General features: G+C 32.1%; 2 protein-coding genes across 2 annotated transcripts in view; both read left to right on the forward strand.

Moving 5' to 3' along the window:
• The first annotated feature begins 890 nt into the window (after positions 1-890).
• The window catches only part of LOC148608403 (electron transfer flavoprotein beta subunit lysine methyltransferase-like), a 37,197-nt gene continuing 21,911 nt past the window's right edge, over positions 891-16,176 (forward strand). Inside the window, exon 1 of the mRNA XM_088545185.1 lies at positions 891-908. The gene's annotated coding sequence lies outside the window, so the exon portion shown is untranslated. The remainder of the gene's footprint in view (positions 909-16,176) is intronic.
• Positions 892-15,803, forward strand: LOC148608404 (F-box/WD repeat-containing protein 8-like). Its single transcript, XM_088545183.1, has 11 exons — positions 892-1,508; positions 1,990-2,094; positions 5,421-5,585; positions 6,402-6,490; positions 6,999-7,171; positions 9,815-10,035; positions 11,193-11,432; positions 11,910-12,037; positions 12,830-13,003; positions 13,120-13,227; positions 14,668-15,803. The coding sequence occupies exons 1-11, from the start codon at positions 1,038-1,040 to the stop codon at positions 14,807-14,809; spliced, it is 2,016 nt and encodes a 671-aa protein (XP_088401309.1). The 5' UTR covers positions 892-1,037; the 3' UTR covers positions 14,810-15,803.

Raw genomic sequence — 16,176 nt, forward strand, 5'->3', positions numbered from 1 at the left:
CGCGATTTTGATATCTTCTTTGATATAAATTAGAAGATTACTTGGAATCGCTTTTTACTAAGTATGGAGATTCTCTACAAACAGGGATATATGTGGTCTTTGTCATGTGTTTTTATCGGCATGCTTGTCAACTAGGATTTAGATGAATATTTAATTTGTTCTTGTTTTTAAATCAAAATTTATTTTTTAACTTTCATTATTAAATAGTGAAGTTACCTGACTTTAAAAATATTCCTTTATCCTCATCTCAATTCCTAAAATTATCTTTAGAAATACATAAAATTGTGAAAATATCCCTATAGGTTTTAAATGCATTTAAAAGACAACCTATAACAGACCAGGGATATTTTTTAACGATTTTTTTTTTAATTAAAAAAAATTGTTAAAGAGAAATAACGAAATCATGTTTTTATTACAAAGACCTATAATTAAATTACATGTCTGTGGTTATTACAACAAATCTTGCATTATATCCACATATGAGGTTATCGATATACAGGGTCAGGGACTTTATACACTCCCTGACGAGGCCGACTGGTATATAATAAAAAAAAACCAATCATATGCACTAATACCCATCTACATGTACCTATATATGCAGCAACAACTAATAAGACTTTAATCAACCAGCCTCAAACATAAAAAATAAGTGATATTACAAGCTGTTAGGTGACCGAAAACCCATACAGTTACCATGTTAATAAGTCGTATTAAATGTCTATGCTACAAAGTACTACACTTGGTTCATGTTCCCAGTTTTAAGGGGAGTCCGGCTTGCTCGTTTACTTTTTTTACTGTGTACGGGTAATTTTGGTTTTCTGTTCTTTGCTATGCTTTGCGTTAAAAAATAATTTCAGTACTTGGTCACTTTTTCTAAAGACAAATATCCAGAGGATTTCCGAGAAAAGGTAAACAGAACAAACGTGGGAATAATGTTTTTGGCATCTACTACGTTTACTGTACATATACTTTACCATACCAAATGATTCTGTAATAGTTTTAAGCTATCACATGTGATCTTTTCTGGTTTTATTACAATGTCTGTAAATGACCTCGAAAAGTTTCGGGACGAGTGGAAAGCTGAGCTGCAGAACGATCGCGATCATGTTTCAAAATCAGAACCGGGATCAAGCGCACAAATTGCAATTAGCAACGAGAATCTATTAAAAACAGATAGATGTATCAACCCTGCATACAGAGAAAATACAAAATCTCACACGTGTCTGTTTTCAAACTGCAAACCACAAAAAGATGATAAAACAAACACCAAATTCTATCCATTCCGTATTGTTGATAATCTTCTAAGTCCAAAAGATGGTAATGAATCAACATCCATATCAGAGAATTCCCAACAGAAATTATTGCCTCAAAAAAATCATATAGGCAAAAAAAGAAAAGCTGTCAATGATTTTAAGGAGGACTGGGATAGCTTAATATTATCCAGTAAAAAGGTTGTGACAGAGAATGGTACCAGTGAACGCTACTTAGATTTATTTATTGCAGATTTGGTAAGTTAATCAATTTATAGATCAACTGCATTAACATTTGGTAAACTAAGATTCTAGAGGGTTGAAATTGGGGAGTGGAAACAATACATGTAAGAAGCTGTCCAAGTTAATGGTGCACATTTGTACAAAATAAAATACTTTTGACATGAACCAAAAGAGTGTGATCATATTTGATGTGTATATTACACAAAGTGAATTTTTATCTATTAATATCAGTAACTTGATTATTACTAAATTAATTCTGTCTCCGGCAATGTTTGGTCGGGTACAACATGTACAGTGTACATGTAGGAGGGAAAATTAATTTATTAAGCTTACTTGAAGTTGTTTTTACACCTGCTGAAGACATTATGGTGACTTCTGAAAGTATTTTAAAACTATTTGAAAAAAAATTGTGTCATTATTTTCTGCTTAGGATTAAGTGCAACACATACATATACTCAGTTACTTAAATTTTGCTGCTAACTATCCTCTTTTTTAGAATGAAATCAATGAGATACCATTCTTTGACCTGACTATTCCTAGAGAGGTAGCTATTAAGATCTTTGAGCCTTTAGATATGATCGATCTGTGCAGATGTTCTCAGGTATGTACAGGTACATATATATGTGTACCGATATACGACACAAATTAGCTTCATTTATATGTGCCTCTGTACAATCACATTATCTTGATTGTTTCTCTAATGTGTTTGTATAGTCTGAACTACTTATTTTGTGGTAAGGATACATTTCTTTGTTTTATTATTGTACAGTTAATCAGGGCTCACACTACTGGGCGATTTGGGTGAAATAGTCGCCCTGGAGTCACTCACTTTGCCCTCAGACGACACCAAAAGCGAAGTGAAGTCGCCCTTTCATTTTCAGACGTCGCCCATGATCGGGACTGTACTCCGCCTTTTAGTTGTATTTGACCAGAGTTACAAGGTACCAGTATTGCATTGCATATCCCTGCGTGGGTGTACATCAAAACATGGAGGCTATTAAGATATAGTGCATTTTCGTTTTGCCTTTCTTCAAACTAATGTTTTGTCAAAAGATATGAACAATGACTTATAAAATAGAGCAAACATAGCACTATAAGATGACAAACTTTTTGTTAAGAAAATTTAACATTTTAACATAGAAATGTTCCACTGAAAAGGTTGGTTTGATGAGTACAAAATGAAAGTAAAAGTAGAGAAAATGGCTATTTATAGTTCAAAACTACTTTTCTGTCCGATCTTCGTGGACTAACCCTACTTTTTTTGTGGGAAAATATTTTTTGACATGTCCTTAGAAATGCTTCTTAAGTGAAAGTTTTATTGAATCAATTTACATATTTTTTTTTAAAAATCCTAAAAATATGCACTTCACTATAGAAGTCTGTGGGAATATTAATGCAATACTGAGACCACAAATTATCTCTCCTCCAATAACAATTCAAACAAAAATGGTGCCCATTCGAGAAAATAATTCTAAAAATTTTCAAAATCTATCGAATTATCAGTTACAAGCAAGTATTTTAATCAGCTTTTTGTTTCAAACGTTTAAGACAGGATATGGAATGAACATTCTTCACTTCAGCTTACGATAATTCATGTTTTACCATTCACATCTTGTTACGGAACGTGCAAATTTGTCGTGCTGGTTCTTTGGACTTCAGTTATATTTATTTCAATTGATAATTCGATAGAAAACCCGTTGTTTTTCTTTTGATCTTCATGTTTCATATCAGGACAGTTAATTCACCATTTCGATGGAACATTTCTTAAGCTTGAGACAAGTTCGTACAGATCGCTGCAGCCTACAATATGTGGCAATGAAGTTTCAGTCTTGATTTATTAGTAATAAATCTTTTACATGATTGTTGATACTCTTGATCAACTCATATCAAGAGACTGAATATCTTAAACAAGAAATCATTATGGATTAAATGGGATCAGGAAAAAAAACAGAACAAAATGAATATTCCAACAGAATGTCACTGACTGAAATTTTCTATTCCAGTACTGCTTGAAAAAAAAAGACAAAATTAATAGGACAATGCAATGAAAGAAGCTTTGCTTTGATCAATCCAATTATATATTAATTTTGCTGTAATAAATTTGGTAAGGGGTAGAGGTATAGATTAGAAATTCAATTTCATGAATATATGATACAGTCAATCATTCAGTCAGCAGGCTGATTTCATTTTGTCCAAAATATTTAGTTACTTACATATGTACAATGTAGCTTAAAGAAAAAGTAACATTTATCTCAATAAAAGAAAATGAATATATGAAAATACTTGCTTATATTGTGTGCATGTACATTGTAAGTAACATATAATACATATGATTTTAAAAAGCATTAGTAAATGATGCACATACGTGTTCACTTCTCCCTGTTCATCCCCACTTCTCCCTAGTGTCTCTCTGAAAGAGAAGTCACTTCTCCCTGTTTTTCTCAAGTAGTTTGAGCCCTTGTTAATTAGACTGTCGTCAGCTGGTTATTAGTGAAACTTCCACTTCAACCACCACATGCATGGTATAGTGTAAGGGAAATTAAGAGAACCAAGATTTGAATGGTAGGCTAGATTGGGAAAATAGACACACACTACAAATAACAAAAAATAACCAAAATAAGAATTTCAAGGAAATAAAAGTGAAAAAAAACAACCTTGACTCCACTAAAACTGGGAGCATGGACTGGTGCACTAGTAGGGTAAGTGTCCTCTGCTTTTCTAGAGACAGTTGAGGTAGATGAAAGAGCACAGAAAAACTATTACAAAATGAACAAATAGGTTCTCATTGTGCTGGTGGATTCACCATAATGATTCACAAATTTATGGTGACAACCATAAAACTAATGCAGTGATGTCTTTTACCTTATACATGTAGAAATATAACCTTCCAGAAGCTTAATTGTAAGAAGTCTATCACGGTACAAAAAGTCCGTGTAGTTTTGGCTAGCTCTTGCATAATGTACGTTGTTTGTATGAGTTGTGATATGAAAACTACCTTAGCAGTTGCTGAAAGGATGTTGCCACAGATGAATGGAAAGTTGACTATTCGAAATGAGAACTCATTGCATTTATTGTATAGTTTGGTCATGAGTATTCTTTTCTGATGATATGTAAGAGCTGGTCATGGTACAATGTATGTGGATGAAACTTTGAGTTGCTTTCTTTTTATATGTATATTTTTTGGCATATATTCAATTGTTTTCTAGTCTTATTGACATATTGATCACGTCTTTATTTTAACTTTCGTATCTTATATATGTACTTGCACTTGAGTACAGGTTCCCTTATGAATCATGCATGAGAAGGTACTCCTATTAGCATTTCATTTTGTATCATAAAGGATACACTTCTTGAGACATTTAGGTTTCCCGCACGCACGAAACCCAAACGCATGCTAAATGCTCACCAAACACCCGATAAACTAATGCTTCTATTGTGCGATTAAATGAACGCTCCTATCGTGCGTTTCAACGCACAGTAAACGAATGCTCATATTGTGTGTTTAAATGCATGATAGATAAATGACGAAAAATAACAATTTTGACATATAATGAAGACAGAAAATGTAGAAATAAAATTCATGAAATTATATAAATTAATAATAGCAAAAAATATAAAAATAACAGTTAAATCAAGGAAATAATCAAAGTACAAAAATAAACGAACGCTTCTATTGTGCGCTTAAACTAACGCTTCTATCGTACTTTAAAACGAATGCAAAACAATGTGTAAACTTACGATAAACGATGCACGAAAGCTAAAATGGGAAACGTGAACGTCTCAAGGAGTGTACCTGTACTTTCTGAAAGGTTTTAGGTTGTGTAGAAAGTTGACAAAATTTCCATTTTATTTATGTGCATAATTCTTAGGTAAACCTACACTTAATCAAATCTATGTATGATTTACTAGGGTTTTTTTTAATTATAGGTTTCTAAAAGTTGGAGAAGTTTAGCAGATGATGAATTATTATGGTGTAGAATCTGCCATCAATTGGGATATGAATTGGATACACATGCTGTGGAGAAATTAAAATGGAAGTCTGTTGTAAGATCTTACGTTGAACGGGAGAGAAAATTGGAATACAACTGGAAGGTAGGTTTATATAAAAAGGACAATATACTGTACATGTATGATGAACATTTTTATAGATGATTAGATTTTGTTTGTTTGCTTTATGCTGTTGTACTATCTAAAACTAATTGGAATATAATACAAATCACTAACTTAGATTTATAAACAAAGTTTATAAAGTCTTATATTTTCAGTACCAAAGAAATATTCAACAAAGAAATATGTAAATGTTAAGTGTTAGTCTCTGTAAGAATCAGGCGGTGGGTAAAACATGGTATGAAAAAAAACACCATTTTGAAGGTTTAATTTGACTAATTGCACCATCAGAATCGATGTAAACAGACAAGATTTTCCATACATTGATAAATTGAGTTAGAATTTCATTGAAATGAACTGAAAATGAACATTTAAGAATAATTAACTCCATCAAAAACCTCATTTTTCTAACATTCTATAAAAAAAAATTCTGAGCAAATCCAGTGATGTAGAGATCAAATTATGGTCTTTCCAAGTATAGAAAGTGTCTTTGAATGAAGTTATATTGTCAGTTCTGTTCGATGGGGTTTTGACATGCATGTTTCATATTTTTCCAATTTTGCCTGATCCTTACAAATACTAACACTTAATTACTGAAATAATCAATTAAATTTACAATATAAAAAATCAATTTGACTTGACTTGTAATAAATGTTAAGACAATGCAGATACGTGTTGCAGAAAACCGGTGTGTGGAATAAGTTCTGCACATTTGTTGAATTTAGGTGTCCTTAGGCGCTCATAATCAAATTTTAGTTATTCGCTCTTTCCAATTAATTATTCTATTAATATATTTTATAGAACAGACTTGGAAGTTTCTCCCAGCTACAGCATGTACATGGTGGAATTCTGTGTGCTGTTGATTCCTGTGGTGATGATGTTGTTGCAGGGTATATTTTTTATAACTTTTTTCTTTGTTTATTGAAATATTTAATTCATCTGAAATAAATATTAAAAGTATTTTAGGAAGTGTATGTGTTTTTTAAATTGATTATGAAGATGCAGTGCATAATATTTTATACTAATAGTGTATGTAAAATTCAATATATATTTATTATATGATAATTTTTGTAATGTAAAAAAAACATCATTGCAATAACATTGCAAATTTGAATAGATAACACACACATAAAAATAAATTACATTGTTATAAGGGCACTGCCACACTTTCAGTGCATCCTTATTTCAGTTTCATAATTTGTCATAGTAGATAAATGAAATTTAACATGAATGAAAACCCCAGTTGGTTAGTGTATTTTTATAAACTAGAATCTAAGTCAAAGGTCAAGGTCATGAGTTAGGCTACGACATTGGAGCACTGATATTCATGTCAACTGACTCATCACTTTGTAACTTAACATTGGCAGTAACTCTGGTAAATTTGATTCATATTGTCAGTTACACCAATGGAGAGGTAAAGCTGTGGAATGCTCTAGATCAGTTAGATGTTATCTTCCAACCGTCCAATACATCACTGGTTGTGGATGAGTCAACAGAGGATGGTACAATATCCAACAATGTTAGTCATGTTGGGGTCTCTGAAGACTTTGTTATTGCAGGGTATAGACAAGGTAAAAATCTGAAGATTTTCAAAATATATTTAAGTGATACCACGCAATAGTCATGATGGTTGAACTCGTAGGCTTTAATATGGCATGAAGGAAAAAAAAACTACTGAACTCATAGGCTTTAACATGGTATGAACAAAAAAGACTACTGAACTCATAGGCTTTAACATGGCATGAAGAAATTCTTTATTGTTTTGAGGTAGATATATCTTTGTTTCATTTTCTTAAATTGAATATTATGTTTTATTTATTGTAACCAATCTGTTTTGGTAGATAATCTACTGTGAAAGAACTATTGTTTGTGGGGTACCAATTTTCATAATTTTCGTGAAAAGGGCAGACAACAAAATTTGGTTCCCAATGAAAAGAAGATTTCCATAGATCTGTACACCATAAAACTGAAAACCATGAATTAAAGAATCTATGAAATTGTGATTCTTCCCTAACAAAAATTGGTACCCATGAATTAAAGTGCTTTCACTGTATATACTCTATCTTTTCTGATAATCATTGAATTTATTTCAAATTTTTGGTTATAAAGTTTACAACTCTTTCAAATTCTTTAAATTGAGGGAAATAATTTTGAAGGTTTAATTTGACTAATTGCACCATCAGAATCGATGTAAACAGACAAGATTTTCCATACATTGATAAATTGAGTTCGAATTTCATTGAAATGAACTGAAAATGAACATTTAAGAATAATTAACTCCATTGAAAACCTCATTTTTCTAACATTCTATAAAAAAAATTCTGAGCAAATCCAGTGATGTAGAGATCAAATTATGGTCTTTCCAAGTATAGAAAGTGTCTTTGAATGAAGTTATATTGTCAGTTCTGTTCGATGGGGTTTTGACATGCATGTTTCATATTTTTCCAATTTTGCCTGATCCTTACAAATACTAACACTTAATTACTGAAATAATCAATTAAATTTACAATATAAAAAATCAATTTGACTTGACTTGTAATAAATGTTAAAAGACAGTGCAGATACGTGTTGCAGAAAACCGGTGTGTGGAATAAGTTCTGCACATTTGTTGAATTTAGGTGTCCTTAGGCTCTCATGATCAAATTTTAGTTATTCGCTCTTTCCAATTAATTATTCTATTCACAGTATATACTCGATCTTTTCTGATAATCAATAAATTTATTTCAAATTTTTGGTTATAAAGTTTACAACTCTTTCAAATTCTTTAAATTGAGGGAAATAAGAAGTTGTTATTTCTCTTATTGCTCAATCAGAAGAAAGTCTTGAAAACCTTTTGTACAAAACACATATTTATTGTGTAATTAACATTAAGGGGAGATAACTTATGAAAGTTGGGTGATGAGCTTAAAAATATTGTCTCTTAAATGTGAGAAAAATGTTCATTTTTCCCCATTAAGTTTTGTAAAGAAAGTAAAGTTTTGTTAATTATAGGAAATTAATTGATGTTCGTGTGTGTTTTTACAAGATAATTTAATTTGTTAGGTTGCAACACTTGTATAAGACATGAAGTCAATGTTGTAAATTTTCACAGGCTATCCTACAAAAAATCCTCAGAGCCCTGTTTCATACTTTCAAATTGAAATATTTTTATTCCCCCATGACAAACTGTGGGGGGCATATTAATTTACCCCTGTGATTTTCATGAAAGATTACCAAAATTGGTAATAGTTACACTTAGTCATTTTACTCTAAAATATGGCGATAGTAGTGTTTGAACTATATCTAAAATATTTTTTGCAGGATCTTTCTACACATAATGATGGTGTGCAAGGTCATAGGATCTTGATTTTTTTTAAAATATTATAGAACTGGGTGGTAGTTTGACTTTGGAATATTACGGAAATGGGTGATAATTAGACTGTAATTTTTGTCAGAAGTATATCCCAAGCAACAAAGTTAGGGATTTGTTATGGGGTATTAACATTTTTTATGTGTATCTCTTTTTCTCATCGCAACTAGTCTGACACTACAAAACAGAATTTCATGACACTATATGGCCTAGATACCGTATGTAGATATGCATATATTTAGGAATTTTTGAACCCCAAATTGATCCCCAGACCATGAGTAACACAAGTCTTGGAAGGATTTCTGAATCTGCAAACCATGTCTTCATAAAAAAATAAACTTGTTCCTAATTTGGCAAATCTAGCAAGCGGGAGCATCATTAGTGTCTTACAGACACATTTGATTTACTAAAAAAAAATCACTACTAACAAATGATGGGGAGGTTCCTGTGATAAACAGGGCTTCTAGTTTTCTTATTGAAACCTATGTGGAATTGAATCTTGATAAAGCCACACTATTTCACGAGGTATTAGTGTTTAAATGCTAGAAAGGATTATCCATGATGTTCAATAGTTTCAATTTCCAAATATAATGTGAAAATATCTATGATTATTTTAAATGAATAGAAGGGTTATTGACATCTTCAAGCACCTAATTTAAAGTATAGTGGTTTTGAAAAATATTCTTGTGATTATCGGTATGTTTTTCTGTAACAGTAGGCATTCAAATCTCTTTGAAAAGAATGTCAGACCTCAGAATATATTTTAATCACTTTTTAAATACACTATTTTCTTACATGTATGTGTGTTTATTTCTATTATTGATTTATACTACTATGTACTTTAATATGATTTCTTTAATTACAGGTAATGTTGACATCTGGAAAACAGAAGGAGATAATTGTACTACATCAGTTCACGTTATAGACTGTCATGATAGACGGGGTGTAACAGGAGTGGGCATGGCTCAGAAATCTGAATTTGTATATGCTGTAACTGGTCCTAAGGATATAGGGGCTATTCATATATGCCAAGACTTCACAAATAAGGAGTTTATAAAATCTAGAGTCTTGAGTATACCAAATTATGTAAGCAATCTATTTGAAAGTTAATATACCCTTTTTATTTTTTTTGGTCAATTGGTTTAATCTTCACTTTATATAGAATTGGTGAAAGTACATGCCATACACAATTTTTGTTAAAAAAATAAATAAACAACCAAACCTGCCTTAAGGAGGTAGACCTAGGGTAAGGAACATAACTCTTGAAATCAGTGATATGTTTGTATTATATTCAATTTCACCGAAGCCTGTCAAGCTTTCATTTGAAACAGAATGAAATCAGTTTAAGTTACTTTGATGCTTACATTCATGAGATTGATGTAAAATGCTGAACACAAACATTGCACTGATTTCTAAGAGTTGTGTCCCTTACCCTTGGTCTACCTCCTTAACTGGTATTTATCATTTAGAAAGCAGTGATTGATCAAATGTTCCCAGTGTAACATTCATACTGTGAAATAAATTTGGTAATTTAGCACTCAGACATTCTCTGGCCAAAACGTCTCAACACGAATATCAAAACACTGATCCCATATCCCCGTGCAGGTCCGGGTGTCAAAAGAATAGGCCTGCAGCAGCGCTAAGCTTGTCGTAAAAGGCGACTAAATAGTGCTCAGAAACCTAGCCGGGGGCTAGGCGCTCTGCCCACAGAGCAACTGGGATGTGTGCCCTAGGTGGTGGAATGGGGTACCCCCGGCATGTTACATGCTGGGGTTGTCAGGCTATAATACGGAAAACCTGACCGCAAACCATAGTGGTGCACCGTGTTGGGAAAGATGCCACGTTCCTCGCATGTTAAAGAACCCTGCTGTGGTATTCGATAGGAGTAGGAACCTTTGCGCTCCGCCACAGGAGGCTAAATTGCCCGACCTTACCCATCCCTCCCTTTTTCTAGTGGCAATCAAAATTTGTCGACCCTACTGTCCTTGTGTTCCATCCCGTTTTTCATTTCATCATCATTTCATGTTCATTTTATTATCCGTTTCATGTTCATCGTCTGATTATAGCTGAAATATTGCTGCTCGGACGTTAAACCCCAACAATCAATCAATCAATCTGATCCCATAATTTAAAACCATTGTAGGAAAAAGTCATGAACTATAGAGAAAATATAACAAGAAATAGAATGGTTTGTCTCCTTTGGTAACAAAACTTAGAATTATATTTAATATTTCTTCTTTCAGATTAGAAAAGTAATGATTTTAGAAAACACAAGTTGTTATACTTCTCCTGTCCTATTAGTAGCAACACCATTCATGGTTGATTTGCACAAAACAGACAGCAGCCAACAAGAAATGTTTAGTCACATGACTAACATACATCATGTGATTGGTTCACCAGTGACTTGTATGGATGTAAGGTCATCGCCATGCCAACTTGCAGTAGGACTTGGATCATTTGGTGGATCTCTGGATCCATATAGGGTATGGTGGTTGTACTTCTTTTATTTAAGAATGAAAATGGTGAAAGAGTCCATTGATGAGAGTTTCAATAAAGAATATAAAAAAAAAAGTAACTCGAGTATTACCTTACTTATATTTTGAAGTTAAGGTACACAATTTATAAGTCACTATTGTAAAGGCCAAATTTTTCAAACCATCTTTTTTCGTTAGATTAATCCAGTCTTGACAGTATAGATTATTTGCTATGTCTGTCATGTTGTGTTGTTTATTCACTAAATAAGGCCATGGAAAAAATACAGTAGATGTGGCGTTCATTCACAAGTTGACTTTAATACCTTTATTCATGTGCTAAACTGGTAGAAAAGTTCTTAAGGTTAGATAGTAAAGTATCATCTCCCAGAAAATAAATCTTAGGTTCAATCATTTAAGCTATAAATGGGGAATTTTTGTATGCTCTTCAATACATTAAAGCATGAACATTGATAATTGTATTTACAGGTTAAAATATATGATGTAAAAGCCAACAGACTGGTTTCCACGGTAATGAATCATACCTGGACAGTAACCTGTGTCAACATAGCAGATAGTCCTGAACACCTCATGGTGACTGGAAGTGGAGATAGGAGGTATGTACCTACATAGCAGATAGTCCTAACACCTCATGGTGACTGGAAGTGGAGATAGGAGGTATGTACCTACATAGCAGATAGTCCTGAACACCTCATGGTGACTTGAAGTGGAGATAGGAGGTATGTATATACATAGCAGATAGTCCTGAACACTTCATGGTGACTGGAAGTGGAGATAGGAGGTATGTACCTACATAGCAGATAGTCTTGAACACTTCATGGTGACTGGAAGTGGAGATAAGAGGTATGTACCTACATAGCAGATAGTCCTGAACTCTTCATGGTGACTGGAAGTGGAGATAGGAGGTATGTACTTACATAGCAGATAGTCCTGGAATGGAAGTAGAGATGTGAGGTACAAATGTACCAATTCTGAAGACAGTCCTGTTGGTATAGTGAAACAAAAACAGACTGTCTTGAACATCTTTTGTTGTCTATTTAATTCTTATTTTCTGTTAGGCTGAAAATTTATCAAATTAATAATATATGAAGTCAGATAATCTTTAGCAAATATATGAAGAAATTGAAATCTAAAGCTAAAATTTAAAAGGAGCAAAGAGAAAAGCAAAGAAAAAAAAACAACAACAAGCATCAGACTGGAACAAACTGAAAAACACATGAAAACCTAATAGCATATGACTTCACAAAACGAACTGAGATCATGTGCACCAATATGGTAAGCATTATCTTCTTTTCTCATCATCTTCATTTTTCAGAAACACCTTCAGTTGCTGATCTGAAACAATTTTGTATTATCATAATTTTAACTGGGCTATTTTATTTTTTTAGGGTTAGGGTATTTGACCTAAGATCTGAAGACTTGACCCATCAATTCCCAGGTCACTCTAGCCAGGTCAACACTGTACAGATGGATGAGGTCAAGGCCATATCTGGAGGTGATGATGGCTTTGTTCGAGTCTGGGATCTAAGAATGGTTAAGAAACTTTGGGAGATACATAACAGGTAAGTGAAAACTAGAGGAAATGATTAAGAAAGCAATAATTGTATCGACTCTATCCTTGTCTACAGATTTTCATATATACATTTGCTTATTGTAATTGGTTCCCTTTGTTTTACAGACATCCAGTAAAGCACTGTCATTTTACAAAGGGTAGACTAATTTTAGGAAATGTCCCTACCACCTGTATGCCTGTTGTGGATGAATTTGAGAGTGTCACCCATAGAAGGTAGGTATATTCTCATAAGAGTATGAAGTGGTATTAAAAAAATATTGCTTGTTTCATATGATAATTATATGATAGCCATATTGTTCTGACATGTAAATATTGGCTTGCTTACATATGATAATTATTTGACAATTAACATATGATAGCCATATGATAGTCATGTGATAGCTATATGGTTCTCACATGAAAATATTGGCTTGCTAACATGTGATAATCGTATGACAATTAAAATATGATAATTATCTGACAATTAACATATGATAGCTATATGATTCTCATGTGTAAATATTGATCTGCTAACATGATAATCATATGACAATTAAAATATGATAATTATCTGACAATTAACATATGATAGCTATATGATTCTCATGTGTAAATATTGATCTGCTAACATGATAATCATATGACAATTAAAATATGATAATTATCTGACAATTAAAATATGATAATTTTCTGACAATTAACATATGATAGCTATATGATTCTCACATGTAAATATTGACCTGAAAACATATGATAATCATCTGAAAATTTACATATGAGAGCCACATGACTCTCACATGTAAGTATTGACTTGCTAACATATGATTATCATTTGACTATTAACATATGGTAGCCACATGATACATGTAATATTGGCTTGCTAACATATGATAATCATATGAAAATGGAAACATTCGTTAATCATATTATGCTTACTGATATGATCATTTGTTACACTTTATATAATTCTCATGTGTAGCACTTTTGGTTGTGTTCTTTGTTCGTGTTTTTATCCGATAAAAACTGTGATAGAATTTATTAACTTTCGTTGTCTCTCATAAAGGAATCTGAATAAATTCACTTGTATAAAGAACTTATGGGATTATTTAGTTGGTAAAAGTAGTCTGGTTGAAAGGTGTGTTAGTTCAAAGTTCACAACCTTGTTCGTTAATCAGGTAATATGAAAATTTGGTACAGCATCTTTTCTAACGGTAAAAATCGTTATATTAAATTATAAAGAAATGAAACTGTTGTAATGTCTGGTTTTCCTGACATTTGTTCTATTTTTACCTATTCTTATACTGTGAAAGTACTTTAATTCTGGAATACTAATTTTTGTGGATAAGAGAAGAAACACAAGTTTGTGGATTCTTGAATTTGTAGATTTGAGATTTTAATTATACACTTCAATGGAAATCTCCTTTTCATTGGGAACCAAAGTTTGTGGTTTGGCCTTCCCACAAAAACAATAAAAAATGGTACCCAACAAACAATAATACTGTCACAGTATATGAAAAAGAATTAGTGAAGAGTTTAAGGTATGGAAAAAACTCATGTTTTTCTCAGCTTGACTGAGTACATCATTATGACTACCAGACCATCTTACATACATGTACAGTGCATACATGTAGTTTGATGTTATTATCCTTTTCTTATGCATTGATTTAATTTTAGATACAGAGGTTCAATACAAGTATATGATTTCTCAGTGGATCAAACTACACAAGGTGTACCAGATATTTGTTTATCTACCTACGATGAACCCCTGGCATCACAATATAACATCAGCTTAGCTGTACCTTATGATAAACTGTGAGATGAAGACAGCGGAAGACAAGGATGTGATATTTCATTGAATTAATATTGAACTGTGAGATGAAGACAGCGGAAGACAAGGATGTGGTATTTCATTGGATTAATATTATGAAGACAGTGGAAGACAAGGATGTGATATTTCATTGGATTAATATTAAACTGTGAGATGAAGACAGCGGAAAACAAGGATGTGATATTTCATTGGATTAATATTTTCCTAATGATGATAAAGCCTCACCATATAGCTTACTCTTTCTCTGGCGTTGATTTCGCAAAAAGTTAATCGTAAGTAATGACGTCACAACCTAAATAGCATTGTGACGTCATTACTTACGATCAATTTTACACTTACAACTTTTTGTGAATTTGACGCCAGGATGATTATTGTTTGAAAAAACATATAACAATAAGTTTTGTATTTTTAGCATGAATTTTTACATATTCATTGATACTGAACCTTTCATGTTCATTCAAAGAATTTAAAATAATTGGTGGCATAAAGTGTAATGTTGAACTGCCTTAAACTTAGAATCTGATAAACTGTTAAGACTTGAAGAACACAGTGATTTTGGTAGAAAAAGTATTACTGGGTTTTACATGAAGACATTGTCATGAGTTTCTGTGATAAAAAGTCACCCAATACCTCATTTTCACTTTATATAGCTGTATCATGTGCCAATGTTCGGAAATTTTATAGAACCCTTTTCTGTTATTTTTGCCTTGAACTAACACAAAATACCGTTGTAACAGAACATACTGTTTTTATATTTCTCTTTATTCAAAACCATGTTTGTAATGTTGAAACACATGTATACATGTATTGTATTTGTAGACCATTTTTAATCAGTTTTTACTTTCAGAATGGTGCATTATACTGAAGTGAAATTAAATTAACTGTGATACTTGTGTGTACATTAAAATGTATAAAAATATTATCTTTTATTAATTCTTTTGTATATGTTATATCACTATAATATAAAGTCATTGAAATGCTATTTATTGCGACTTATTGTTTCTGATGTTTTAATCTGAAGTATTCACCAGAGACTGAAGATTTTAGACTTAACCTGTTCTTTTTTAAAAAAGTATGCAACAAGTTAAAAAAAATGATCTTTTAACTTTATGGTTTGTCCATCTTTTAAATTAAAAACCATGAAAAATTGTGAATTGTAACCAAATACTGCATGCTCACAAAGAAAAATCCTAATTTGGACTTAACTTCTGTAAAAATTATTATATTTGATTACCTCTCCTTGCAAGTCTCCAACTATTATTATCATCCATCATGCATATTGACATGTGATGTCTAAATTTATCATAAAAGTTGTCATCACTGCCATTAAATTATTTAGAAGGAGTCACACGTAC

This window comes from Perna viridis, chromosome 9, assembly GCF_037379345.1.
Source record: "Perna viridis isolate PV_CMFRI_1.1 ecotype Kerala chromosome 9, ASM3737934v1, whole genome shotgun sequence".
NCBI classification, from domain to species: domain Eukaryota; kingdom Metazoa; phylum Mollusca; class Bivalvia; order Mytilida; family Mytilidae; genus Perna; species Perna viridis.